At 58.8% G+C, this 26,695-nt stretch overlaps 2 protein-coding genes across 4 annotated transcripts; one reads left to right on the forward strand and one right to left on the reverse strand.

Moving 5' to 3' along the window:
- The first annotated feature begins 101 nt into the window (after positions 1 to 101).
- On the forward strand, positions 102 to 14,445 carry PFKL (phosphofructokinase, liver type). Of its 2 annotated transcripts, XM_062582194.1 has the most exons (22): positions 102 to 216; positions 2,101 to 2,174; positions 2,380 to 2,457; positions 3,804 to 3,993; positions 5,262 to 5,427; positions 5,524 to 5,568; positions 5,797 to 5,905; positions 6,568 to 6,663; positions 6,762 to 6,854; positions 7,347 to 7,472; positions 7,798 to 7,862; positions 8,559 to 8,622; positions 9,030 to 9,176; positions 9,476 to 9,546; positions 9,733 to 9,820; positions 10,318 to 10,470; positions 11,085 to 11,249; positions 11,561 to 11,622; positions 12,137 to 12,248; positions 12,435 to 12,534; positions 13,099 to 13,204; positions 13,368 to 14,445. In XM_062582194.1, exons 1-22 carry the CDS (start codon positions 126 to 128, stop codon positions 13,513 to 13,515), a joined length of 2,349 nt encoding a protein of 782 aa, XP_062438178.1. In that variant the 5' UTR covers positions 102 to 125; the 3' UTR covers positions 13,516 to 14,445. The 2 variants fall into 2 exon arrangements, 1 of the variants encoding a protein (XP_062438178.1); XR_009959208.1 differs by lacking the exons at positions 12,137 to 12,248; positions 12,435 to 12,534; positions 13,099 to 13,204; positions 13,368 to 14,445 and adding an exon at positions 10,764 to 10,984.
- Positions 14,446 to 18,353: 3,908 nt separating this feature from the next.
- CFAP410 (cilia and flagella associated protein 410) lies at positions 18,354 to 25,236 on the reverse strand. Of its 2 annotated transcripts, none has more exons than XM_062583146.1 (7): positions 25,139 to 25,236; positions 23,940 to 23,958; positions 23,132 to 23,178; positions 22,065 to 22,294; positions 21,311 to 21,482; positions 20,554 to 20,647; positions 18,354 to 19,440 (listed from the first exon to the last, which is right to left on the reverse strand). In XM_062583146.1, exons 1-7 carry the CDS (start codon positions 25,213 to 25,215, stop codon positions 19,315 to 19,317), a joined length of 765 nt encoding a protein of 254 aa, XP_062439130.1. In that variant the 5' UTR covers positions 25,216 to 25,236; the 3' UTR covers positions 18,354 to 19,314. The 2 variants fall into 2 exon arrangements, with proteins under 2 accessions (XP_062439130.1, XP_062439129.1); XM_062583145.1 differs by having other exon boundaries at positions 23,679 to 23,958.
- Between the last annotated feature and the right edge of the window lie 1,459 nt (positions 25,237 to 26,695).

A 26,695-nucleotide genomic window follows, 5' to 3' on the forward strand; every position in this document is an offset into this window, starting at 1 on the left:
GCGGGTGCCGGGCCGTGGGGCGGGGCCGGGTGCCGGGGGCGGGGCCTCGGGGCGGGGAAGGGGAAGGGGCGGGGCGGCGCCGGGGGCGGGGCGGCGCCGGCGGCCGGAGCCGGGGAAGCGCAGCGATGGCGGCGGCGGCGCTGGACCTGGAGAAGCTGCGCATGGCGGGGGCCGGCATGGCCATCGCCGTCCTCACGAGCGGCGGCGACGCGCAAGGTGGGACCGCGACCCTCCCCCTGCACGCCACCCCCCAACTCCCCCCCCGCCTCGGCCTGGCCCCCGCGACCCCCTTCCTTCCTCCCCCCCGACCCCCGTCCCGGTCCCGTCCGTGCCGCTGCCCGCGGCGGTGTCCCCGGGCCCCACGCGTGCGCGGCCCACGCGTGCTGCATCGCCTGCGCCTGTGTCCCGCGCGGCCCGGAGCTCTTCTGCAGAACCCTGCAGCAGCCGCACGCGTGGACGGACACACGGACGGACAGACGGACGGACGGGCCGACCCCTTTGCAGCCCGGCCTCGAGGGCGCCCACGCGGCCCGGGCCGCCGCCGCTGGAGCCCGGCGCCCGCCGCGGCGCTTGCGGCCGAGGCAGAGCGCCCCGCGGCCCGGCCGCCCGGCGGATCGGCCCGCTTGCCCTGCCGCAGGTCGGCCCGTCCCGCCGCACGGATCGGCCGGGGGCGGCGGCGGCGGGGCCTGCTGGGCGCCGGGGCCTGAGGATGCGCCCGCAGGGAGATCCTTCCGCAGCGCCTCAGGGCAGCGCGGCAGCGCTTACGGCTTACGTAACCCGGCCGGGCCGGGGCAGCGCCGGGCGCGCAGGAGTGCCAGGTCACCCGGCCCGGGGGAGCTTCAGGCCGCCGAGCGTGGAGCTTGGGGCCGCAGCTGGGCCATTCGCAAGAGCTGAGGGAAACATGGAGCGGGAAACTCGCTTTCGTTTCGGCCATTCAAAGCCTCCTGTCGGCCTTGGAGCGAGCGCGGCACCCACGGACGCCGGGCGGGCGACTCACGCGGCCCCTGGAAGCGGCCCCGGGCGTTGGGGAGCTTGCAGGGGAGCCACCGCTCCTCGCCCACCGGAGCACGCGGCGCCGAGCCGTGACTGCAGCCCGGCCGGGCCGGGAGCGAGGCCCGCTCGCGACCTCGTCCCTTCGCTCGCCTCCTCGGCAAAGCCGCCGCGCTTTGTCCTCTGCACCGGGCCGCAGCAGCTTCGCTGCTCTATGTTGCAATAGGAACTAGGGGGAAAAAAAAACAACCAAACAAACAAAAAAAAATAACCTGTCCATGGAGTCCGGCCTGGGGCTGTCAGGTGTGAGAGTCGTCGCTGCCCGGCTCTTGCTCGTGCCGCGCGAGGCTGGTTTCCCTGCCTGTGGCTGCTGCGCCGAGGCCCCTTCCCTTTCCCCTCTCTCCTTCCCGCACTGGGAGGTGAAAACCAGAAGGCCTTCAGGCGTGACGCTGCCTTGCGACCTTTCCTCTGCCTCCCGGGCCCGTGGCAGCAGCTGCAAAAAGGTTTATTTCCCCCTTTCTGCTCCGAAGAGCGACTGGGGCCTGGGCTCCCAGCCCGCTTCCTCCCGAGGGGCGGCGCTGGCCCCGCAGCCCTCCGACCGCGCTCCCCCTTCCTTCCTCTCCCCCTTGGCTGGGTCGCGACGCCGTGCCCTGGGGCACTCCTACAGGTTTTCCCAGGGCACAAGTGGTGGTAACGTGTAGGGAAAGCCAAAAAGTGGACGTTTTCACCATGCAAGGAGGGATCCAGGACGAGGGTGCTGCGATGCTCTTGGACTTAGCCCCGGATGGGAGGGAATAAGTAGCTATTTACAATGAATTATGCTCAAGGCATAAAACAAGCTTTCCCGTGTTTAGCTTCTTCGCAGGTGTTGAGTTTCCACAGTCACGTGCTAAGTAATCAGAAGTAGCAATATGCGTGTATTCCTCCCCGGACTTGGCTGCTCCTCCCTCGAGAGCTTGTCCAAGGGGAAGCGTTGGCTTAGCAGTCGTTTGTCTGTCTGTCTGTCCTGCGTTTGAGATGCTGGTCCCGTGGAGGTGCCGCTGCGGGTAGGCGGCATCGCTGAGGCGCTGCCTGCGTGGGGCCGCTCTTTATCGTGTCTTGCCTTTCCAGGTATGAATGCCGCTGTCCGTGCTGTGACCCGCATGGGAATATACGTGGGAGCCAAGGTTTTCCTGATCTATGAGGTTCGATCATCCGTTGTTCTATTTTGGGAGCCTCTCAAAAGCTGAGGCTCCTTCTTGGGAGGAGGCACAAGTGGTGTGTGGTGCTCTGCAACCCGTCCCTGTGTGCCCAAGTAGGGCAATACTTGGGGCCGGGGAACCCAGGCAGGCCTGGGGAGCCCCTGAAGAGCAGCACCTCCTACCTCTGCCTCCGCTTTTTTTATTGCAGGGTTACGAGGGGCTGGTGGAAGGAGGAGAGAATATCAAGCAAGCAAACTGGCTGAGCGTCTCCAACATCATCCAGCTGGTAAGGCTCGGCGGCTGTTGCTTTGCCTGCTGCCTGCATGTGTAAACTCTTCTTAGTCTCTCCGTTGTTGCCTGTGCAGCATACCTCCATCTCTGCTTTTGCTTGCATGGTGTTTTCCTTCTCCTGGTGCTTCAAACCCAGTCTTTTTACCCGTTCTCCGTTGCTTAATTTATGACCCTCCTAGTGACTCTCCCTTTGCAGACATCCTCGCCTGCAGTCTTGCATCCGTCATCAGCTCTTCCGCAGGCCTCTGCGAGCTGGGATGCCTCGGTGACCTTGGTCTCGGACACGGGGCCGGAGCACGCTGGTGGGGCAAGCTGTGCTTGCGGCCCCGTGGGCTGGGGCGGGCTGTAGCGTGAGGACATCGGCTGCTGTCTTGCGCCGGCAACCGGTAGAGATACGTGTGCGAGGAGCGCGGCAGAGAGGGCAGCCGCGCAGCAGTCCTTGCTGCAGCGCTTGCGCCATCTAACAGCGCTAGCAGCGCTGCGTCTCCAGTATGGAGGGCGTCTGGGCGCGGGGGCCTCCTGGCCTGTGCTTGAAACGCGGTCAGGAGCTCGCTGCATCGCAGCTTAGGGCCAGCCGGGGCTGGAAGCGCTGCTTTTTCTCAGTCCGTGTTTTTGTAGCTAGCGAGCTTACGGGGATCTGCCAGAGGGCTGCGTCTTGTCAGAAAGGATGCACCTTTCTGAGCCCGCAGGGAAGAGGGTACGTGGTGGCCCTTCGTCAGGGACCCAGCACCAGCTGGTGCTTCTGAGAGGAGACACCCAAATAGAACGACGGATAAGCAAACCTCATAGATCAGGAAAACCCAAGAGGAGCGGGTGAGCTCCGCTTGGGAGCTGTTTACGATGCAGCCGCCTCCACGAGCCTCGGCGGGCTCCGGCGAGGCAGGTACGTCCAACCCGCTGATGGCCATGAGAAAAAAAAAAGCCGGAGTCAGGCAGTCTCCTGCCAACACAGGACCTGGAGCCGCTTTCCTGGCTGGGACGTGACCCAGAACAAAGTCTGAACAAATGGTTCCCTGGGGACGTGGCGGGGCCGGGCTGCCGGAACGATCGAACGCGCTTCTCTGCAGGGGTGGATGTTGCGTCAGCCGGCGTTGAGCGCGGAGGGGATGGAGGGGACGTCTGGCGCAGCAGAGCTGGAGGCAGGCTCCAGCCCGCTTGGTCGTCCCCGCAGGGAAGCAACCGCGGTCGGCAACGCGTCCGAGCCGCTTCGCCGGGAGCAGGGCAGGGTGCCGCGGCGTGCGGGGCAGGTGGCACCGCGGGCAGCTGCGGGTTCCTCCTCTCTGCCCCACGTTGGCTGCTCGAGCTGATTGAGTCGCGTTTCCTGTCTCTCCTGGTCTGCAGGGCGGCACGATCATCGGCAGTGCCCGCTGCAAGGCTTTCACCACGCGCGAGGGCCGCCTCCGGGCCGCCTACAACCTCGTGCAACACGGCATCACCAACCTGTGCGTCATCGGGGGAGACGGCAGCCTGACGGGAGCCAACATCTTCCGGACGGAGTGGGGTGGCCTGCTCGAGGAGCTGGTTAAAGACGGTGCGTGCAGCGTGGGGCCGGTGCCGGACTGGTAACCCCCGCCGGGTACAGCCGGAGGGGGTAGGACCCCCACGCAGCCGACTGTTTCGGCATGGTGTGGCTGGGAAGTCAACGGGCTCCCTGCGTGCTCAGAGGGCACCAAGCCGCGAGGGAGCGTTTGTGGACCTGCGTAGCGTAAGGCAGGGATCCCCCACTGCGACTGAGACCAAGCTTTGCTTTGGCTGGAGATTTTACCTCCAAGGGTAACTTGTCTGCGTAGGGAAACAGCAAAAAATGGCAAATTTCCACTTCTCTTGGGAGTTTCTTTCAGTAAACATCCCTCTCCCTCCCCCCATATTAAATTAAAATAGATTTATTTAGTTTTTAATCAGCCCCCTGTTTCCAGCTACTGGCTGCCACTCTGCCTTTTTGATGTGCTCAAAATCTCACATGCTTAGGTGATCTTTTAGTCTGAGGTCTGAATTGCTGAAGTTTCCGTCGCATCCAAGAAACGGGCCTGGGAGGCAGGAAGTGCAGCTGCGTGCTTGATCCAAAGGGGAAGCTGTTCCTCAGGGCTTGACAGTGCAGTTGGCTTGTTGACATCTTCAAAGGGTTCGACTTCTCAAAGGAAATTAGAGAGCAATTAGAAATGGTTCAACAGCAGTCAGAAGGTCAAGTGAAGAGCTGGGCTTTGTTATTAGGCAAAGAATAGAAAGCGTAGTCAAAAATACCCATCTTGTGGTCTGTAAATCCAGAGAAGACTTTCCTCTCTGGTACTGTGCATGGTCCTGGCTGCCAGCGGAGAGCCGGGGCTGTGCTAGGACGGAGCTGCAAAGGCAGAGAGCGATCTGGAACGGCCTGAGGAAGGAGGGGGAGACCGTGGCAGCGAGGCCTGTGAAGGCAGGGCCACTGCGGCAATGAGCAGGGAGCGAAGACCTACGAACCGAGAGGTGTTTAGCACGGTCCGTGGGCAGCGAGTTTGAAGCGTGCAAAGGAAGGGCTGGATGCGCTGTCAGGGCTGCTGCGCGTGTGTTGGAAGGGAGGAACGGTGGACTTGGTTTTAGAAATCCTTTGGTGGCCAGTCTGTGCTGTGGTCCCGCTGCAGCCTCCAGGCCTGGGCAGGAAACGGACTCGCTGTGCTGGCTCGTGTGCTGTCACCGCTTGTCCCATCGCAGCTCTGTCGCTGGAGCACCCAGTTTTCCCTTGCCTGAGCACCGCCTTGCCCTGACGGAGACTCTCGCAGGGCAAGACTTGCCCCTCCTAGAAAGCACCTGCCGTGTCACCCCCAGGGCAGATCAGCGAGGACGTGGCGAAGGAGTACTGTCACCTGAACATCGTTGGCCTGGTGGGCTCCATCGACAATGACTTCTGCGGCACTGACATGACCATCGGCACCGACTCGGCGCTGCACCGCATCATGGAGGTGATAGACGCGATCACCACCACGGCCCAGAGGTGAGCGAGCCCTCGCTGCCAGCCAGGCGTGCCCTGTCTGTGGGAGCTTGTGGAGAGAGCGCTGATGCCCCTTCTCTCCCCTTGGTCTCTCTGCAGCCATCAGAGGACGTTCGTGCTGGAAGTGATGGGCAGGCACTGTGGGTAAGAGCTCTGGGAGATGGAGAAGATCTTCGGCAAGTGTTGGTTGGGCTGGGGCAGAGGAAGGGAGAGGCTGGGAGGGTGCCCAGCGTCTCCGCTCTGCTGCACAGCCCCGTGTCATGTCCTGGCCCAGGCATGACGCTGAGGATCGCCCGTGTTACCCTCCCCACCAGGATGCTGTCAGTCACCGGGTGCCAGCCGGCGCGATGCTAATGCCATCTGCCCCTCCAGGTACTTGGCCCTGGTGTCTGGCCTGGCCTCGGGGGCCGACTGGCTCTTCATCCCTGAATCGCCCCCGGAAGACGGCTGGGAGGACCTCATGTGCGAGAGGCTTGGGGAGGTGAGGTGGAGGCTCCTCTCCCTGCCGAGAGGGTCCTTTGTACTGTGCAGGCTTTCAGTGCCTGCTTTTGCTTCTGGACCAGAGGGCTCCTGCTAGATCCAGGCTGGAATAACTCAACGTTTTGCACTAAGTCCTGCCTGCTGCAGGGCTGGATCCCCAGGGAGTCTACGAGCCCCCTCTCTGATCGAGCCAGCGCACAACAGAGCAGCACTTGTCCGCTGCGAAGTTTCGGGAGCTCGTGTGGGAGCTATTGTCTCCATGAAACGGAGCGCTCAGCCGAACGCAAATTGGGCTGTCGCGTGCCAGTGGGCAGTCTGGAAAAGTCTGGCGTTGGAGGCCGGTTCACAAAGGCCGGGCGGTCCCCAGTTACCAGAGCTTGCCTGGAGGCAGAGGCTGGCGTCCCGGTGCTCAACGGGCGCCCACCATGGGATGTCCGGGGCCGGACGCATCTCTGTGCAGCTGAGGCCTCGACTGCAGGGTGGAGGGATGGTGGCTTTGGGGAGCTCTCACGTGGCCATGGCTTCCCCGCAGCCGAGCTCCCAGAAGCTTGGGTGGGTTTGTGGTGCCAGCGAGGGAAGAAGGTTCAGCCCGAGGCACGGACGTGCTCAGACACGAGTGATCTCTGTTAAGCCGAGCTGTCTGGTTTTCTTCCCTTGTATCAGACGCGCAGCAGAGGGTCACGGCTCAACATCATCATCATTGCAGAGGGTGCCATAGACCGGAACGGCAAACCCATTTCCTCCAACTACGTGAAGGACGTAAGCACCAACTTGAGTGCCCTCTCCCTTTTGCCATGGCCAGCAGCTGTTGCCGCCTCATCTTCCTGTCCTGATGGCCTCTTTCCTCTGCTGTGCAGCTAGTGGTCCAGCGCCTGGGCTTCGACACGCGGGTTACTGTCCTCGGCCACGTGCAGCGTGGAGGGACACCATCAGCCTTTGACCGTGTCCTGGTAGGTCTTGTCGGGGGAGGAAGGGGACTGTGCTCCTTGGTGTGAGCATGGTGGCAAGTCCCGGAACTGTAAGAGGGAGGGGGGTCAGGCCTGAACATGAGCTGAGAGTGTCATGGGCCTTGGACACTCTGTTCCTGGCTTCCCTCTGCCAGCTGTGAAGGACTTGTCAGCTCAGATGATGCTGACGTGCTCCCTGCAGCTTCTGCTGTGCCAGGCAGAACGATGCACCCGTTCCTCTAATCCACCACTACCTTCACTGCTCTTCGTTGCTCCAGCAACGCTCTGGCCATAAATCAGACTAATGGAGCTGTGCAAGCAGCCGCATGACTTCCAAGCATGTGTGCACTGAGCCGGGGAAGGTCTCACGTCAGCAGGTCTGACTGCTGAGGAGCTTTCCCCAGGCGCGTCTCCTGCTGGCAAGCATGGGCACCAGGAGAGCGTCAGGGCAGTGGGTTGGCAGTGGCATCATGGGCCTGCGGGTCCCCTTTGCAGAGCAGCAAGATGGGGATGGAAGCAGTGATGGCGCTCCTGGAGGCCACACCGGACACTCCTGCCTGCGTGGTGAGCCTGTCGGGGAACCAGTCGGTGCGGCTGCCTCTCATGGAGTGTGTCCAGGTGGTGAGTACACATGAGGCTGCGGTGGGCATGGTGTCCACAGGCGCAGCTTGGTCTCCCCAGCGTTCAAGAGAGTTGGGCATGTGACAGCAATTAGCTAGGTGAGGAGAGATTCCCATGTCCATCTGGGAAGATGTACATGGAGCCAGGATGTCCCTCTGCAGTTATCTGGCCCGTGCACTTGTGTAGTGTCATTGGTTTTGCCATCCTGCCCTGATTCCTTCTTCGGAAGGGCAGTGGCACCTGTAGCTGGGGTTTAGTGGTAGTGGGTTGTCCCAGTCCCCTCACGGTAAGCGTGTGCGTTACGTTGCTGTGTGTCTCTCCACAGACGAAGGACGTTCAGAAGGCCATGGATGAGAAGAGGTTTGAGGAGGCCATACAACTCCGTGGAAGGTGAGGAGAGGAGTCGCTGGGCTTTACGGAGCACTGAAATTCCCTGGTTGGATCAGACTGCCCTGCCGCATGCTGCCTCTGCTGAGGTGCAGGCACTTTCTGGGGGAGGTTTTGCTCCAGCGCCAATGTCTTCAGTTTTGAACGTAGTGTTCAAATATGCTTCCAAAGGGAGAAAACAAGGATCTTCACGCAGACCCTGACTGGACCGTAAGGTTTTCAGGGTAGCTAGCCTTGGGACAGTCAGGAGGAGAGGAGGGTATAGGGGGTCGGCCAGATGGAGCACCTTCGAGCTCTGTGCTCTTTGCTGGTGCCCAGTCACACAGGTGAAGTGATCCAAGTCCCCTGTCCTCACCAAGAGGTTTCTACCATTCCTGCCCGATGTGGGCTGCTCAGCTGTCCCCTTGCTCTGGGGTACATGGGGAAGGCACTGGGAGCGTGGAGCTGCACCTGGGGCTTGGGAGAGCCCAGTCGGGGGTCCAGCCCTTAGCGCAGAGAGGCCAGGGCAGCCCTAGATGGGAAATATTGCTGTAACTAGCTCCGCCAGACTGGAGGTCATCCACTGCCACGGAGCTCTCCAGGCTTTCCATGTCCCCAGGCGGCCACTGTCCCTGGACCCAGATGGGCCTTGGAGGCGCATACAGGGCTGCAAAGCAGCACAGCTCCCTCCCTCCTGAGAGCGAAGTGTTTCCTTTGCAGGAGCTTTGAAAACAACTGGAACATTTACAAGCTGTTGGCACACCAGAAACCAGCTCAGGAGAAGGTGAGTGGGGGGGAAGGAGACGCTGAGAGCTGTGGGCTGTCTCCCTGCTTCATGGCTTCTGCCATCACAGAAGCAAACATGCGCACGCAACGTAGACCTGGTCAAGGGCGCGAGTGCACCTGCGCTCTGCGGAGCTCCAAGCCCCTCCGTGTGCAGGGTGTGTGTGCAGCCTTGGCCTTGCTCACGTAGCCCCGGGGCATGATGAGGGCTGATGAAAATGCTGCAGAGGTCTTTGGGATCATCCTGATCCCTTCTGGCTTTGGAAATGAGGAGCACCGAGACAACAGATCCTGGCAGTCTATCACTGGAACCCCTTCCAGTGGGAGTCAGCCCCAGCTCGGTGTCCGGCGTGTAGTGTCTGAGCCCTCAGTCCTGACATGCCCTTCTCCCCTGTCCTGTCCCCACAGAGCCCCTTCAGCCTGGCCATCCTGAACGTGGGTGCCCCTGCCGCGGGCATGAACGCTGCCGTCAGGTCTGCCGTGCGGATCGGGATCTGCCAGGGGCACACCGTGTACGTGGTGAACGACGGCTTCGAGGGCTTATCCAAAGGGCAGGTAAACATGCTTCACTGGGGGTGGTCAAACACCTTGTGAATCCAACTTGGATGGATTCTTGGATGTGGCTAGGCTTCGGATGTGGGTGCAGATCTCTGCACCTTTCCACTTAGGTCTGTAGGGAGGTTTTGTCAGAGCGAGGGCTGTGCGTGGTGGGTGCCTGCATACAAACAGCTGGGGTCACCCAGACCATGATCAGAGTCGGTGGGTGAACGTGTGAGTGGGTATCCTGGTGGCATGGGTGGGCCCAGAGAGGGAAGGCTGGGCTGTCACCCACCTGGGGGACCTGCTCCTTGCAGATCCATGAGGTGGGCTGGCACGACGTGGCAGGCTGGCTGGGACGTGGCGGGTCCATGCTGGGCACCAAGCGGTAAGTGCACCTAGCGTTAGCCTCAGCAGGTGACGGGGCACATCTGTGGGCACCCATCGTGCCTGCGCTCTGCACGGTTCGCAGAGGGATCCGCACCCTGGCTGAGCGGAGGGAGGGGATCTGTGGGGAGCAAGCCTGTTTGCGGGGACCGGCTGTGCTGACCCTTCTGTCTCTTCCCCTCTGCAGAACCCTGCCCAAGACGTGCATGGAAAAGATTGTGGAGAACGTGCGGAAATTTAACATCCAGGCCCTCCTGGTCATTGGGGGGTTTGAGGTGCGAGGAAAAACATCAACCCTTTTTTTGGTGGAGTGTGCGAGTCGGGGGGGAGCTGGGAATTCTCCCAGCCCAAGCCCTTTCCTAGCAGCAGAGCCTTTCCCTGGCTGCTTCCCCAGCCGATTTGCAGGCCTGCGTACCAGTGTACGGCCCACCTGATGCTTGCGGTATCCTCCTAATTAAAATCCTGGTCAGTGTTCATTCCCTAATTAAACGGTCACTGGTAACTGTCAGTAGCAGGAACATGGACGCCTCCTCTCAGCTCAGACAAGCTTCCTTAAAAAATGTCAAGGTCCTTGGTGTGCAGCACGGCTCTGCTGGGGCCTTCTGGGCTTTTTTTTTTTCTCTGGGTGCAGTGCAGGGTCTGCCTGGGGCGGTCTGCCAACTTCCTTGCGTTAGTGGGAGACATGACCAGGCCACGAGACATAGATTTGGAGGCAGGTCCCTGGCACTGGTGCTCCAGGGCCAATGAATTTCCAACCCTCCTCCTCTTGCAGGCCTACGAAGGGGTGCTGCAGCTTGTCGAAGCGCGCGGACAGTACGAGGAGCTCTGCATCATCATGTGCGTGATCCCAGCCACCATCAGCAACAACGTGCCCGGGACCGACTTCAGCCTGGGCTCGGACACCGCCGTCAACGCCGCCATGGAGGTGAAGCGAGCAGGGGGCGGCCTTTGGGGTGGGAGGTGGGCCACGGCGCCATCGCGCTCTGCAGGGAGCAGAGTCCCGTCGCCGCAGCGGCTCCCGAGAGCGCGCAGGGCGGTGTGTCTGCAAACCCATGGACGCAGCTCTGGGAGACTACCATCAGCCAGTGCTGGTCCAGGAGGCACCTAGAGCATCCTGTCAGCCCTGTCACCTAGGCAGAGGTGGTCACAGATACCTGAGCGGGGAAGTGGTGAGACCCCTGAGATCCTGGACAGTCAGAGAGATCTTCCTTCTTCCAGCCCTGGCACTGCCAAGCCAGTGCAGGAGAAGAAGCATGGATGGGTGAAAATGCAGACTTATACCCACGTCCCATGCCAGCCCTGTCCCAGCTAATGGGCATGCAGGGTATCGCATGGCCTGGCAGGCGTTGCCCCTCAACCTGCCTCATCTGCGGATGCAGGCAACTCTGGGGAGGAAGCTGGAGAGGAGAATCTCCTAGTGGCCATTCCAGTCTGGGCAGGTAGCAACAAAAATGGGGGTCTCTGCATGTTTTACACCTGTGATCCAGACCCCTCTCTTCCCAGCCTCCGCACTAACGTTGCTCCTTTTCCTGGTGCTAGAGCTGTGACCGTATCAAGCAGTCAGCGTCGGGCACAAAGCGCCGTGTGTTCATCGTGGAGACGATGGGCGGCTACTGCGGGTACCTGTCGACCGTGACTGGCATCGCGGTGGGTGCAGACGCTGCCTACGTGTACGAGGACCCTTTCACCATTCATGACCTGAAGGTGAGCAGGGGAACGTGGGTCAAGCCGCAATGGTGCTGTACAACCCCAGCGTTGCCGACCTGTATTTTGGGTTTGCAGGAAGAAGCGCTTGGGAACAGAGTAGGATTTGGAGGAGTGCGTGTCAGTGTGGGGAGATTTTTAAGGCACCTCAGGGCAATGTCTGTGACACCGGGTGGGGATGTTAGTGCCTCTCTAGTCTGAAGTACAGGAAACGGATCAGAGGCACCTCTGAAGAGCTATCTCATCTCGCTAGGTTGACTGCAGAGGGGACGAGGCGCTGTTAAGATCACAGCCGAGGGTTTGTTTTGCAGGCCAACGTCGAACACTTGACTGACAAAATGAAGACGGATATCCAGAGGGGCCTGGTGCTGCGGTGAGTCCATCCTCTGTGCCACATTCTGTACCGCCAAAGACTGCGAGACAGTCCTGGGAACCAACCTGGGAACAAGCCCCATACCGGAGAGCAAGCCCAGAGCTGAGCTGGGCAAACCTCCGCTTTTGGGAAGGCGGAGAGGTGGGTGGTTGACTTTCTCCCACTGCCCAATGGCTGCATGCAGCCGGAGATGGGCCCCAGATGTGGGAGGGTTTGGTGCACCGGGTGCACAGCCTGCTCCCTGGATATGCAGCATTGGTACCAAAGGAGATTTCCACTCTGGATTCCTGTCTGCACCCCAGCCCCAGGCACTCCGCTCAGGAGATGGGGACTATCTGGTCTGGGCCTCCAAGGAGCCCCTGAGCTCAGAATGTAACAGGTCAGCCCTGCCCAAAACCGGTTAGAAAGCTGCGTGAGGGGTTGTAGGCGTGTATAGGGCAGCATGGAGGGACACCTCTAAGGACATCGAATTAAGGAGCAATCACCCACCACCACCTCCTCTCTGCTTCCCCAGCAACGAGAAGTGCCACGAACACTACACCACCGAGTTCCTCTACAACCTCTACTCCTCCGAGGGCAAGGGCATCTTCGACTGCAGGATTAACGTCCTTGGCCACCTCCAGCAGGTACGGGTGGCTGCAATGGGGGGCAGGACCTAGGGAGAGGGACCACCGGTGGGGCTGTTTCCGCTTTGCCCCAGCAGATGCCCTGAAGCAAGCAGCATTTAGTGCTGCTGCTGTCAGCTGGGCCAGTGCCGAAGGCACTGAGCGATTCTGCGTGCGGGCTTGATGCCAGCGTTTCTCTGCAACCAGGGAGGGGCCCCAACACCCTTTGACCGTAACTATGGCACCAAGCTGGGAGTGAAGGCCGTGCTGTGGATGTCGGAGAAGCTGCAGGAAGTCTACCGCAAGGGTGAGTAAACAGCTGAACTGCGGCACGCGTCCGGCCTGGGCCAACGTTCCTGTGCCAGAGCCAGGAGGAACTCCTGGGCAGTTTGTGCCAAACCAGGCTGGTGTTTTGCCAACCTGTGAGGCTATGAGAAGCCTTGCGCTGCCTGCCCCGGCCCTGTCTTTGGGCAAGCGGTGAGCAGAAGGCACGTCTCCCTGCTACGCACGTCTACCCAGCGGGTCTCCAAGCACATTCCTGCCTGCCTGCCAGCTGCTGCCACATCTCCTGTGCACTGGGACAGGGGGAGAATAGCCCACCGAGATCAGCAAATGGGCAGGAGAATTGGCCTATGGGGTGTTTTTATCTCCCAGGACACATCTACTAGCCATGAAGGAGAGAGGTCTTGCCCCTTCCTCGCTCACAGCACACGCCAGCCCCCGCTGGCAAGAGTGGGCTTCCCCTGTGGTCACCTTAGCAGCTCATGGCAGTGCTGGTGGAGCCGGGCAGCCCGTGCTGCTGTGCTCTGCGCTAGTCAGGTTGGCTCCTAACCATTCTGGCACGCAGTAATGGCTGGCTGTGTCCCCACAGGGCGTGTGTTTGCCAACTCAGCTGACTCTGCCTGTGTGATCGGGCTCAGGAAGAAGGTGGTGGCCTTCAGCCCTGTGACAGAGCTCAAGAAAGTCACTGATTTTGAGTAAGTTCCTGTTCTGATGCCCCTTCTCTCCCTACGGTTCACCCATCTCCAGGATGGTGAGTCCAGAGGGGACCTTTCTGGATCAGGGTGATGCTTGCTGCAAAGGTCTGTCCACTCCTGGCTGTCCTGCGGGCTGTTTGAGAGCTCTGTCCCTCTCTTGCAGACACAGGCTGCCCCAGGAGCAGTGGTGGCTGAACCTGCGGCTCATGCTGAAGATGCTCGCCAACTACCAGATCAGCTTGACGGAGTACATCTCCGGGAAGATGGAGCACGTCACCCGGCGCACGCTCAGCATCGAGAAGGGCTTCTAGTCCTGCCAGCCCGAGCTGTAGCTCCCTGCTCTCTCTCCCTCCCATCTAAAACCTCCAGAGTGCCGCATGGCCCGGGACCACGTGCTTGCTTGGAGCACCACACCAGTGAGTGGGCTGCAGACCTGTGGGATATCTCAGCCTTCCCCAAGCATGCGCCCCCTTCCCCAGGTGCTGCTCATGGGGCACAGGGACCCATGTTTTCAAGAGCCAGTACTTTCACTCCAAACTCTTTAAAGCAGGCAGAGCCTGGCCCTGGTTCCTAAAACAGCACAATCATGCCTGAAAATGCTGGCCCAGGGTCTGGTCCCTGAGCAGCTGGGGGAAGAAATAATATTCCTAGAGCCCAGCTGCACAGCCAAGACCCTTAACCTTCCCTTTTTAGTTTATTCTTACTATTTAATGATCAAGGATCCAGATTCCTTACTTAGCAGCTTGACCGTATGAGCCAGTTGCTGCTTTTAGTTCCCTGCCCTCCGAACTGGGAGGGGGGCTGAGAAGGAGAGCTGAGGAAGACACTGTACTGTTCCAGAGCAAGTAGGGGCAGAGCCTGGGGGCTCGCTGCTGCCACTTGGGCCCCCAGTAAAGCTCCTTCCGTTTCTCACGGCCTTGCTGTGCGTGTTGTCTGCACGTTGCCCGCTGGCTACATCCCAGGTGTTTGCCTAGTGGGATGTCTCGAGGACCTAGCACAGAACAGTGGTTCTGGCAAGCCCCACTCCCCAACCACCTTGCATGACGCTTAGCTCCGACCGCTGCCGCGTGGCATTTGGTGCTGGTACTTTTCCAGCCCCAGAGCCGTGCCCCTTTATGCCAGGTACTCTTGCCACGAGCAGGGCCGTGCCCATCATGTCGCCGTTGCTCTGTGAATCCCATGTCTTGTACTGTTCATGGCACTGCTTGTGTCTTCTAGAGATAAAATCTGCTGGAGCCAAATTATGTTTCTGGAAACTGGTCATTGCGTGCTGAGTGCCAATAAGGGAGGAGAGGGCCTGTGTCTCCCAGGGGGAGTGCAAATGTATCGTGGTCCTGTTCCTCTGCTGCTGCCAAGTGAACCCAAGTAGTTCCTGTCCCACAGCCTCAGGCCTGTGCAGGGCCATGCCATTGCCAGGACCAGGAGAAAACATTAGGATGAGCAGACGGTCCCGTGCTGGGCTGGGACAGTTAGCGCAGGCTCGGCAGGAGTGCTGATTTCTGGGAAGCAGTTGTGGGAAAGCAGGCACTGTCCACAGTGAGAAAATCCAGGAGGCATTAAGACATGCTTGCTGAAGCATGGGGCTTTCTCTGGAGTTGGATTAATGCAGAGCCAGGAGCTTTCCTAGGAGCATTGCTGTGTCTCTAAGACCCTCTCTGCTCTGCTCGGGTCTGGAGAGCAGGACCGCCAAGGGCCTCTCCGATGCCTGAGTTCACAGTGTGCCTTGGCTGGCAACCAGCGGGTGCAAAGCCAGCATCCCTCTGTGGGGAGACTTTGCAACCCTGGACAGAAATCATTTCTCCCAATGTTTTGTTTCCCACCTTCAAAGAAAGTTCAAAATTGATTTATCAACATGACATGTTTGTTTATAACAGAATTTCTCAGGGTGGCTGCCAAGCACTTCAGCCTCCACTTGCAGCGTTCAGGCCTGGCTCTGAGCTCAGATGCTTTGGCCAATGTCAGACATCTGAGCATAGCAGATTTCCCAGGGCTTCCACGCCAGCCTCTCCTCCTGGGGCCTGCAGCTGATGGCCTCTGGTCTGTGGGACGTCGTCAGCACAAGGACATGTCACAACCCTTTGGTTTGAACATGCTGTTATTCCCCCCCCACACACACACTCCACATGGAGGCTCCCCCTGTGGCGAGTCCCCCTTGGTTGCAGGAGCAGCGGTGTGGCCAATAGCACTGCCGCGTTACGTGTTTTGAGCTTTGGACAAAGGTTATAATCCTTCACAGCTTCTCTCCAGTGCATACCTGCTTTGGAGAGCCCAGGCAGCAGCACCACACAGCTCCTCACCAGTGCTGGTGCAGGGACTGTGGGAAAGTGGTAGGTAGGAAGCGGGCACGTTCACCCTCCGGATCGCTGATTTGTGGCCCTGTGCCAGTGCCTGACGCTGCTGAGCGACTCCATGGCCAGACTACCTCTGAGCTGCTGCGCCCCCATCCTGCTCTTCAGCATCAGCGGGGCCTTCATCAAGCCACCGAAACGCAGGCTGCAGTCAGCGTCAGCTCGTGCACAGCACTTGGGCCACGTGCCACCTCCCAGTGATCGCTGCGCAGTGGTGGTCCCGTGCATCCGACTCACCATGCTGGAAAGAGAGCTTTCCACCTGGGCCTGCCAAAAGTCCCTTTAACACAGGTTGTGCTGGATCAGCTTCCACGGGCAGCTGGCTGCTGACGAGAAATACTACTGGGAAACGGTCGTCTTCACTGCTCTATCACTCAGCCGAGGCAGGTCAGGACACAGGCAAACCCTGCTGCAAAGCTACGTTGTCATGCCACGTGCTCAGGTGGAGCCAGCAGGCCCCCCGACATGCTCAGCTCCTCTCCTGCACTCCTGCTTTCTGTAGCCTTGCTCTTTCAGCAGCAGCAGCAGCAGCCAGGGCCCTGGATGGGCTGGGAAAGCAGAGCAAGTCACCGTGCTCCAGCACCCAGCTTCTGCTCGGGCAGGGAGGGATGCAGGTCCCCCGGAGGCCATGCCATCCCTGATTTGTGGTGGGAATGGGAGAAGTCCCCAAGCACCCCCAACCAACTGCACAGCTGGAGGCATTTGAGGTCAGGGACACTCTGGCCCTAACTCCATGCTCCCCAAAACAGCCTGGTGTGCCAGATTCCTGGCGGTAGGTCAGTAGGTGCAGTCCCTCGCCTCTGCATCCTGTTCAAACCCAGGAGCGCACGGAGCATGAACACAGCTACCCTGAGCCCCTACAGGATGAAGCAAGGTCCCCCGTGCCCAGGCCTGCCTGCATATGCCACAGCCCTGGCTTCACGCTCTCTAGCACAAGTAACAACACAAAAGCATCAGCCCAGCAGCTGGACCAGACCTTTGCACCCTCCTCTCTGGTCCTTGGGGGCACAAATAGACCTTAACTGCCCTGGCTAGGCTTACCTGGGGCCCTCAGCCACACCTCTGCCCAGGGGCCCTGGGTCTTCTGTCCCCACCTGAGATGCACTGTAAGCCCCTGCCTGCAGCTGTTTTATCACGCTTGGCTCCCAGCTCCCTGTCTTTCAGGGAGCAGCTACCCTCACTCCTCCCTGACACCACCTAGTGCAAAAAAGCTGGGCCTGTCTGTGAGCAAAGCCAACCCAGCTCACGCCAGCCAAACACACAAGCACTGGTCGGCCATCTCCCTCGCGTGCTGGCAGAGCCCTGGAGCTGCCAAAGTACATCAAACAGCAGGACCTGCAAAATTTATTATCTAGCGGCTTCAGCCCCCCCCACCCACCCCCTCAAAGGAGGCTGTGCAGGGGAACCGGGGAGAACTTCTCTCTAGCAGGAAACAAGCGCTGGCAGCGATGAGTTGTCTCCTGCAGAGAATTGCTCCTGTTAACCAGTCTCCCATGCTCCTGTTCTAGCAGCGCTGCCAAACCAGAGCCATGAGCATCTGACAGCAAAAGGCAAGCTGCTAGGTCTCCAGAGTAAAAAGGGATGAGCCAAAGGGCCAAGCCTACTCCTTGGGCTGTTTGGAGAGCAAGTGGGAGGCTGCAGGGTCATCCCTGCAGCAGGAGGAAGGAGTAAAGATCAGCAAGGGCAGATTGCCTGGCAGCAAGAGCACCAGCACCAGCCAACTATGACAAGCATGGCACGTAGGCGAAGAACGCTGCTTGGGGACAGCTAGGCTGAAGCGGAGCAACAGCCCAATTTCTCAAGCTGAGGGTGCAGAGGAACTGTGCCAGAGCAGCCTCAGGCCTCAGCAGCTGCCAAATGAGCCACCAAGCTTCCTTGATGCAGACAAGCCCCAGACTATGCTTACTTTGTTCACATCCCTCCCAAGGAAGCTGGAGTCTCTGGGCCATGGGGTTGTCTAACTGTGGACAGATTGCAGCTCCTGCATTCCTCCCGTGCAGAAAGGCATGACTTTTGCCACCTCCCAGGCTATCCTGACAGCCTGCCAGAAGATATGCCCTCATCTCAAGGTCATGATGCAAACAAGGTGATGAAGTCTCTCCGGCCTTGGCTGCGAAGGAAAGTCCAGCATATCATAAATCACACTATTTAAGTGCAATTAGTTCTTGAATTCTGCATTAAAACCAAGTGGCAAGGCACAAATTCTGCCCCCTCATGACAAAACCAGCTAAGCAGGCTTGCACACACAGGGCTGTCAAAATCTGGGAAGTGTTCTTGCCCACCACTATCAAGCATGCAGAGGTTTGCATGCCTGCACCACCGTAAAGGAGTAGAGTCACAAAGGCCACGCTTGCCTGCACAGCTTGTGCTCTGGGGGCTCCAGCTGGGTGGCACCGCGGGCCCATGGTCTTACCTCACAGGTCCCAGAGGCCGTCGCGCTAGCCTGTGGCAGGCTTTGTACCCCGACGAAAGAAAATGAGTCGAGCTCTGCTCAAAAATCTCTTTTGTTTCCTCTATTTGGGCGGCCTTGCATCAGCAGAAGGTTCTCAAATAGTAAAGTTAGTGTCTTTGAAAAGCAGCTCAGCACCGGAGAGCTGCAATAGCTTTTCTAGTCATAAAACAGCAGCACGCTAAGGAATGCCATTGACAGGGTCCAGCGAAGCAGAAGAGAGCAAAGGCTAACAACCCTCCTCCCACTTTACAGGGGCTAACAATGCAAGCTGAGAACCACGCTTCATGGAGTAATGCCACAGTCGCAGTTCTCATCACATTTGTTGACTCCAGCCATAGCTTACACATCCTAGAGAGAAAATTATTTTTATTTAGCACGTTACAATGTTTTAGTTAGCAGCTAACAACTCTGTATAAATTCAGCTTCTTCAGATGAAGAGAAATCCCACCCTTGGTACCTGTGCAAACTGGCCAGTAACACTTGTCTTGTTTTCTCAACTGCAAAACGCACATGTGGTTTTTTATTCCGGACTTCAGCTGCTCTAAACCCTGCAGGGCATGTGAGGGATAAAGCAGACCTGAGCATTGAGCACATGGGAGAGAGAAACTTCTGTTTCAGCTAGGTTGCAGCAAGCTTTTCTTTAGGCCACTTCACCACCGACTCAGATGCCGCATATGCTAACCAAAAGCAGTTAAAAGTTTAAGATAAACTAAGAATTTGACACTGAGCTTCACAAACTGCCCCAAAGACAGTTCTTAGTAATTATCTGAGGCAGTGTCCTTTCTGACAAGTTTTATAAAAACAAGTGTTTGTGGTAGGAGCTGCCTTCAAAGCCTGCTGTGCACAAAGAGAGGCTGGTACCATGTCAGGCCCAGCTGAAGCTCAACGGAGAACAAGCAGTGACCTTTCGAGTCATCAGCAGGCTTTGCCATCCCCCTTTGGTAGCACAGCAGCAGGCACTAGCACCTCTCACTGTACTAGTTTTTGCGTGCTGATTCCTCCACAGCTCTGACCAAATGACCCCAGCCACATGAGATACAAACGTAACGGAGCCTGCTATGCAAGCAGGAAAGCTCCGGTGAGTCAGATCAGGTGCTGCCACTGTGATATGTACAGCCAAGGGCAATGTCAGGAACTAAAGGCACAACTGCTTTCGCAGTGTCCTGTCACAGCCTGCCCGCAGGGAAAGCACAGCAGGACACATTGAGGTATTGGCTGTAGCCTGAAATGTGTTGGCAGAATGGTGCTGCTGGTCCAGGGCTGGTTCCTCAGCCTGCAAAGCGCTCTGAGGAGCTTTGTAATGAGTACCATTACTCCTCCTGCAGTTCCTTCTTCCGAAAGGCCTGAAGCCTCCTCCCGGCTGTTTGCTGGATGATCTCCAGCCCCTCTGAATCCAATTCCTTCATGAGAAGCAAGATGGCATTCAGGACGTTATTCTGTTGGAACAAGACAGAGATTGCTTTATACAAGCATGCTAATGCTAGCCCTGAGAAGAACAGGATACTCAGTTTTTAAAGAACTGCTCCTTCTAGGAGCTCCTAAAACCTCAGCAGTGGTCTGGAACAGACACCTGCACCTAGAGCAACAGATCCAACCGGGCCCTTGGGACTGATTCTGGGCAGAGTCTGCATCTGACGAGTCTAACTGGAATGCAGGACAAACTTGTCTGTCCAGTTCTGCACAGATCCCCCCTGGGAGGGAGAGGGGGCCTCTGGCCACCCTTTGAACTGACTTCTGCAAGAAAAAGCATATTTGGCTGAGCAGTCACCCTCTCTCTCCTCTGTTGTCTATGTGTAGCATGGGAAAGGACAGGGACTCTGATCTGAAGATTAATAGCTGATAGAATCACAAAAGTGCTAGTTGGAAGAGATCCCTGGAGGTTCCCAGCCCAATGTCTCACCAAAGCAGGACTACTGCCAACACCAGACCATGGCTTTGTCAAGCCAAGACTTAAAAAATTCCATAGACAGAGATTCCACAGCCTCTCTACATAACTACACTCCCAGTGAACAGCTTTTCCCTAATGCCCAATCTGAACCTTCCAGGCTGCAATCTGTGACCATTTCCCCTTGTTATATGTTCTCTTTTCCTCAAGGCCAGAGCCTGCAGTAGTACTTAAGATACTGCAAAGGAATACACTCAAGTAAGCTTGAAACATGAATGAATGAGAGATTGCAGGTGACTAGTATAAGAATGAAGCAGAACACAGTCTAGGTCTCACTCCGGCCTTCCAAAACTCGTTGAAGTGATGGCTCTGAGCCCAGCATACAGCAGCTCCCAGCTGGACTCAGCTTAACACCTGACAGGTTCAGCTCAGGCTACACCACACAGGTGTCAGAGGAGCCGCCTAAACTCAGCAGCCTCTAGGCCAACAGCATTTCAGCCACTGCCCAGCCACCTTAGCACAACCCCAGTGTAAGGGACATGCACATGCTCCTGTGCAACCAGATCAAGAGCACAAACCCCATCAGGCTTTCTCCCCATTGGGAGGAAAAATATTACACCATGTCTTAAAGATGAAAAGCAACTTGGTCTTTAAGGACACTCACCCTCTTCTTTCTGCTGCAGTCTGTTTCTCGTGGTGAAAAGGAGGAAAATTTATCCCTGGGAACAGGCTTCATACCGAGCTGTTCTCGAATTTTGCTAAAGGGAGGAAGAGCAAGCATTATATGACCAGAAGTGAGCACCTGTGTTCATCCACCAAGACAATCCTTTACAACCACAAGTAATCATGCAAGAGGTATCTAGTTGAAGGGTTCATAGTGCACCTACCTCACACAACCCCACTGCCTACAGAGAACAACACCTCAAGCAAACCTCCCCTACGCAGTAAAAGCCTCACAGCAATAAAATGTAAATGAGCACAACACCATAAGGAGTCTGCTCCAGCCCTACCGGGGATGACAGACTCCCATGCCCAACGCTAGCCAGGACTGCAGACGGACCATGTAACACTGCACTGGAACAACACATACCACAGCACTAATGTGTGCCAAAGCATGTAGCAGAAGAGCTAAGCAAGAATGGACCAGAGCTCACAGCTCAGTGAAGATCCCTCTCTGTCCACACATGCAGCTGACACGCTTGAGAGCAAGTACCCACCTATGGAAGAGCCAGTTTTGCAGACAGAGAACCAGACCCACAAGTACTACTAAACCAGCACAGCTCCACCACGGTAACTGGAACAACAGGAATTTGCACCAGTTGCAGGTCTGGCTCACATAATACTGGGGCTGACTGGCAGGGTCCTTTCATGCTACATGAGTTCAGCCCTGAAATCCTAACAGCTCATGAGCAAGCCCTCACTTTGTCTCCTCCAGACTGAAGTTCAGCAGTTCACTCTCAGTCTCTGCTGTGGATTCAGCAGCACTGGATTCACTGGACTCAGGGCAGCCATTCTCCACGTTCTTCCTGGCTGGTGGGGCTGTTATCTCTTCACCATCAACCAGAGCCTGGGACAGTTCTTCCTCTGTCACAGCTGCAAAAGTCAAAACAAAAGCCTACAGGCACCTGCCACAATGCAGGAACTATAGCAGCTCAGGAAGACAGCATATGTAACCAGGAATGTAGCACTGCTGCAGAGCTATACCACCAGTTCTGTCCAACAATTGTACTTTGTATTGGCCTTCTGCTTTCATTCTCCTCCTGCAGTAAAACCCACGCAGGAGAGCACTAACAGCTGTCACCCATCTTGCAAAACTGAGAGAGACACCAAGGAGAGACGCAAAGACACCCTACCATTTCTTGTCTCAGGTTTTACAGGCTCCAAAGCCAGCAAATTCCTGCTACCAGGTAGAAAAGCTGTCCTATTTTTATGAAAGCAGATCCAGTTACAGAATCTTTGTTTTGCCAAAGCAAAGGAGAGAGCTCTAAAAAACATTAATTAGCAGCACAGTTTCAGCTATAAAGAGTCTCTCTAGCATCAACCCTGGTGTCACATATGTCAAAGGACATAATTCTAATAAGAGGAACCACAGATGGCGGCTTTCTAGTTCACCCAGACAAGACCCTGCACCAGGTTTAGGGCTGTTGAGGCCCCCATTTATCTGCAAACACCCACCTTGATTATCAAGCTTCTGTAGGTGGGGTAGGTTACGCAGCACGGTCATTCTGTAACGGTGGGGATCCGGCCCACAACAGGGATTTTCCGAAAGCCACAGGACCCTCAGCCGGGGCAGGTTTTTGAGGTAGAAGAGCTCACTTAGGCTTGCAATGTTGTTCTTCCTCAGATAGAGTTCACTCAGATTCTGGCACTGGTTCAGCGGCTCAAGATCCGAGATGCTATTCACACTGAACAGAGATCACCAGATCAGAGACCAGGGAGCCCATCCCTCCCTCGCTGCGCTGCACCATCCAGATGGGAGCAGGACCCTTGTACGGCAGCAGCTCTTCAGCCCCCTTTCCTACATCAGCTTAATATAGGAGCCTCATGCTGGCACGGCACAGCAGGGGAGGGTGCTGCGGGGCCTACATTGCCCAGAACACACTGGTAACATTCCATCTTCTCAAGCAGAGAAAAGAATTATAAAAGTAGGCTCACCTCTCTGCTGAACACGAGAAACAGCCTTTGCTTCCCCCAACCATCCATCACACTTATACCCTTTTCTGTAGCAGTTCCTCAGATGTACTGAAGCAGAACCCATGTAAGATTACCAAGCTACAAAGCTTAAATTCAAGGACAGCAGAAGCTCTGTGTGATCCCCAGAACACATGGAAAATGAATGTGTTGGGGGAAGCTTATGGAAATTAAAAGCCTTGCAAGATCTAAGAAGAGTTTCAACAACCATTCTGCTGACTGGCCCCATATCAAGGTCGACAAAATCCCATCTAAACTATGGAATATACCTTAGCCAGCAAAAATCCAAAAAGGTTTGACCACATCTAGAAATACCAACTCTTTCCCAACCACAAGCTGAGTAACAAAAGGAAAGGTGCAGAAAAAAAAGGTGCAGCTAGCAGAAAAATGAGATTTTCCTGCATCTCTGCCGCTTATGAAATCAGGCAAGAAGAGCCAGGCAGCTCAGCACACATTCACAGAAAGGCAGTAAAGAACCAAGTGCCAAGGCACAGCCCCAGCAGACATGCAATGGTCCCTGCCCTCGCCATGCCCAGGTGTCTGCTCTTTACCTGAACGTGATCACCTCGATGTTCGGCAAATCTCGGCATATCGATATCTAGGCAGGAAAAGACAGAAACAATAAGCTGCAATCTCAGGCGGGGGGGGGAGGAGGGGGAGAAAACTAGAAAGAAATTAACATTGTGCACAAAGAATTAACAGCAAGAACAGGAATTTAAGGTTACTCCAGTCTCACCCAAGCCTAACACAGACGTGGGGGGTTGCTGCCACACTCAGGAACCCCTCCACCTCTCCACTCGCACACCGACACAAGCCAACATCACACTGCTCTCCTGGCTCAGCAGCTCTGCACCTTCTGCGCTTCTTTCCAGCTGTTGCACTCCAGAAGGGACTTCTTCCACCCCAGAGAACCCTTCCACGCTAAGGGCACACGTCCGCAAGCAAGTCCCAAGCAGGCACATCAAGACTCGGGACTTCAGCGTCCCTCCCTCAAGGGCAAAAAGCCTCTTCCGCCCCCTTCCAGGCGCCTTTTCCAGGCGCTCTGAGCAACCCGTCTGCATGAGATGCTAAGCAGTCCCCACAAGCGCCGGAGCTCACTGCTCGCGGGCAGCCCGGACAGAGGCCCCCGCCTGCCCCCACGCCCTGCCGCCAGCTCCCCATCACCGCTCCGGCCAGCGGCCGGCACGAGGCTTTCCCGGTGGAGCCGAGCGGCCCGCGGGCCAGGGCCTGGGGCAGCAGGGTGGCGCCGCCGGTCGGGTCGTTCCGGATGCCCAGAGCCTGCGGGGAGGCCCCCGAGCGCTGCCCCTCCGTCGCGGGCCGGCCGGCGGCCCAGGGCAGCGAGGCCGCAGCGGTGCTTACGTCTGTGAGGCGGCTGCCCCTGCGGGACGAGAGCCAAGGGTCACGGCAGGGCCCCGCTCCCTCGCCAGCCTGCGGCTGCATCTTCGCCCCCGCCATGGCCCGCAGCCCCCTCTGCCACAGACCCCCACGGCCCACAGCCCCCCAGGTCCCCTCTGCCACAGACCCCCATGGCCAAGAGCCCCCCAGGCCCCGTCTGCCAGAGACCTCCATGGCCTGCAGCCCCCCAGATCCCCTCTGCCAGAGACCCCCATGGCCCGCAGCCCCCCAGGTCCCCTCTGCCACAGATCCCCACGGCCTGCAGCCCCCCAGGTCCCCTCTGCCACAGACCCTCACAGCCAACAGCCACCCAGGCCCCATCTGCCACAGACCCCCATCGCCCGCAGCCCCCCAGATCCCCTCTGCCAGAGACCCCCATGGCCCGCAGCCCCCCAGGCCCTGTCTGCCAGAGACCCCCATGGCCCGCAGCCCCCCGGCCCCCTTTGCCAGAGACCCCAACGGCCCGCAGCCCCCCCAGGCCCCTCTGCCACAGACCCCCCGGCTCACAGCCCCCCAGGCCCCTCTACCAGAGACCCCCACAGCCCGCTTGGTCCCCCTAGGCCCCCTCTGCCAGAGACCCCCCCGGCCCGCAGCCCCCCGGCCCCCTCTGCCACAGATCCCCATGGCCCACTTGGTCCCCCCAGGCCCTCTCTGCCACAGACCCCCATGGCCCACAGCCCCCCAGATCCCCTCTGCCAGACACCCCTACGGCCCTCAGCCCCCTGGGCCCCCTCTGCCAGACACCCCCATGGCCTGCAGTCGCCCAGGCCCCCTCTGCCAGAGACCCCCACGGCCTGCAGCCCCCCGGGCCCCCCTTCTGCCGGAGACCCCCATGGCCCACAGCCCCCTCTGCCCCCCTTCTGCCAGAGACCCCCATGGCCCACAGCCCCCCGGCCCCCTCTGCCAGAGACCCCAACGGCCCCCAGCCCCCTCTGCCAGAGAACCCCCCGGCCCACTTGGGCCCCCCGGCATGCAGGGTCCCTCCAGATCCTTCACCACCTGCTTGGCCCCCAGCGGCCCCCGGGGACCAACACATCCCCCTCCAGGCCCGGGCCCCCCACGGCCTCCACGGCCTCCACGGCCTCCCCGCCCCTCTCGGCCGCCCCCCGCCCGCTGCCCCCGGCCCGGCCCGGCCCCCACGGCCCCGCCCGGCCGCTGCCCACCAGCAGTTGAGGCGGCGGACGCCATCCAGGGCGGCGGCCTTGGCGCGGCCCAGCACGGCCGCCCGCGTCAGCCTCATGGCGGCGCCGCCGTTGCCGGGGCCGCGGCGGCCGCGCTCCGCCCCGCGCCGCCCGCGGCCCCGGCCCGGCCCCCGGCGGCCCCGCGGCGCCTCCCGCTCCGCCCGCCACGGCCGCTCGGCGGGCGGCAGCCGCGGCCCCGCGCCCGGGAGCCCCTCGGGCTCCTTCCCCGCGCTGCGACGCGGTCTGCGGGCCTGGGCGGGCCTGAGGGGAGCCGGGAGGCCCGCGCAGGGCTGCCGCCAGAGCCCCGCCACGACAGCCTCGCCCCGGGCCCTTCCCGTTCTCTGCCTCCGGGCCCTGCTGCCCCCCACTCCCTCCTGCCTGCGCTCACACCAGCACTGCTGCGGGCAGCACAGGGGCTCCGGAGCCCGCAGCCACGATGCCGAGCCCAGCTGCCCCACGGCACCCCCAGAGCAGCTCCAGCCACGGGCACCACCCGCCTTCCCACCCCGAAAGCGAGCTTATGGCAGCATTCGGGCAGGAGAAGTAGACGTAGTTTCTCAGTTCTTTCTAGGAAAGGTGTTGCAGCGTTTGGTCACCCTCTGAATGAAAATACTTTGTGTTTCAGTAGAATTTCCTGTAGCGAAGTATTGTGTGGCGCCTGGGTGTCCATTGCCTGTTCTCCTGTTACTGGGCAATGCTGAAAAGACTCCGAGTTTGTCGTCTTTATCCCCATGACATGGATAAGGAAACAAGGAGCAGATCCATGCTGCGGGACAGCAGCCCCACAGGGCCCAGAGCCCCAGAGTCAGCCAGGCAGAGATGCTGCCAGCCACAAAGCAAAGCCCCCTAAACGAAGCCAGGCCCCGGCCGGGCCCTGGCCGCCTCACGTGCCACACGGTGGGGAGCCTGGAGCTAAGTGAGGGGGTCCCGACCAGAGGCTGCTGCAGGCCATGGAGGCCTGGGAGCGCACACAAGGCCCTGGCCTGTCCTTCGCTGCAGCCTCTTTCTCCTGTCCCTGCAGAGAGGGGGGACAAGTAACCCAGCAAGTGTAAGCTTTGCACAGCCATGCAGCCCGCGACTGCCAGTGAAGGCCATGGCTGGATCTGGTGTGGGTGCAGTGGGGTATCTGGACTCAGTGGTATGGGTGCCCGTGGCTGGATGTGCTGTGGGTGCAGTGGGGCATCTGGACTCAGTGGCATGGGTGCCCATTGCTGGATCTCCTGTGGGTGCAGTGGGGCATGTGGACTCAGTGGTATGGGTGCCCATGGTTGGAGCTGCTCTGGGGGCAGTGGGGCATCTGGAATCAGTGGTACGGGTAACCGTGACTGGAGCTGCTGTGGGAGCAGTGGGGCATCTGGAATCACTGGTATCGGTGCCCATGGCTGGATGTGCTGTGGGTGCTGTGGGGTATCTGGACTCAGTGGTATGGGTGCCTGTGGCTGGATCTGCTGTGGGTGCAGTGGGGCATCTGGACTCCGTGATATGGGTGCCTGTGGATATGGATCTGTGGATGTCAGGCTTGCCCACAAGGTCTCTAAT

The sequence above is a fragment of the Rhea pennata genome, chromosome 9 (genome assembly GCF_028389875.1).
Source record: "Rhea pennata isolate bPtePen1 chromosome 9, bPtePen1.pri, whole genome shotgun sequence".
In the NCBI taxonomy this organism is placed as follows: Eukaryota; Metazoa; Chordata; class Aves; order Rheiformes; family Rheidae; genus Rhea; species Rhea pennata.

Coding starts and splice junctions, on each gene's coding strand:
- CFAP410 (XM_062583145.1), bottom strand. CDS start 25,215: ATGAGGCTGACGCGGGCGGCCGTGCTGGGCCGCGCCAAGGCCGCCGCC. Junction 21,483..22,064: donor ACAGAAGCTTGATAATCAAG/GTGGGTGTTTGC, acceptor TGACTTTTGCAG/CTGTGACAGAGGAAGAACTG. Junction 19,441..20,553: donor ACTGCAGCAGAAAGAAGAGG/GTGAGTGTCCTT, acceptor TTGTTCCAACAG/AATAACGTCCTGAATGCCAT.
- PFKL (XM_062582194.1), top strand. CDS start 126: ATGGCGGCGGCGGCGCTGGACCTGGAGAAGCTGCGCATGGCGGGGGCC. Junction 7,473..7,797: donor TCATGGAGTGTGTCCAGGTG/GTGAGTACACAT, acceptor GTCTCTCCACAG/ACGAAGGACGTTCAGAAGGC. Junction 11,623..12,136: donor CAGAGGGGCCTGGTGCTGCG/GTGAGTCCATCC, acceptor CTGCTTCCCCAG/CAACGAGAAGTGCCACGAAC.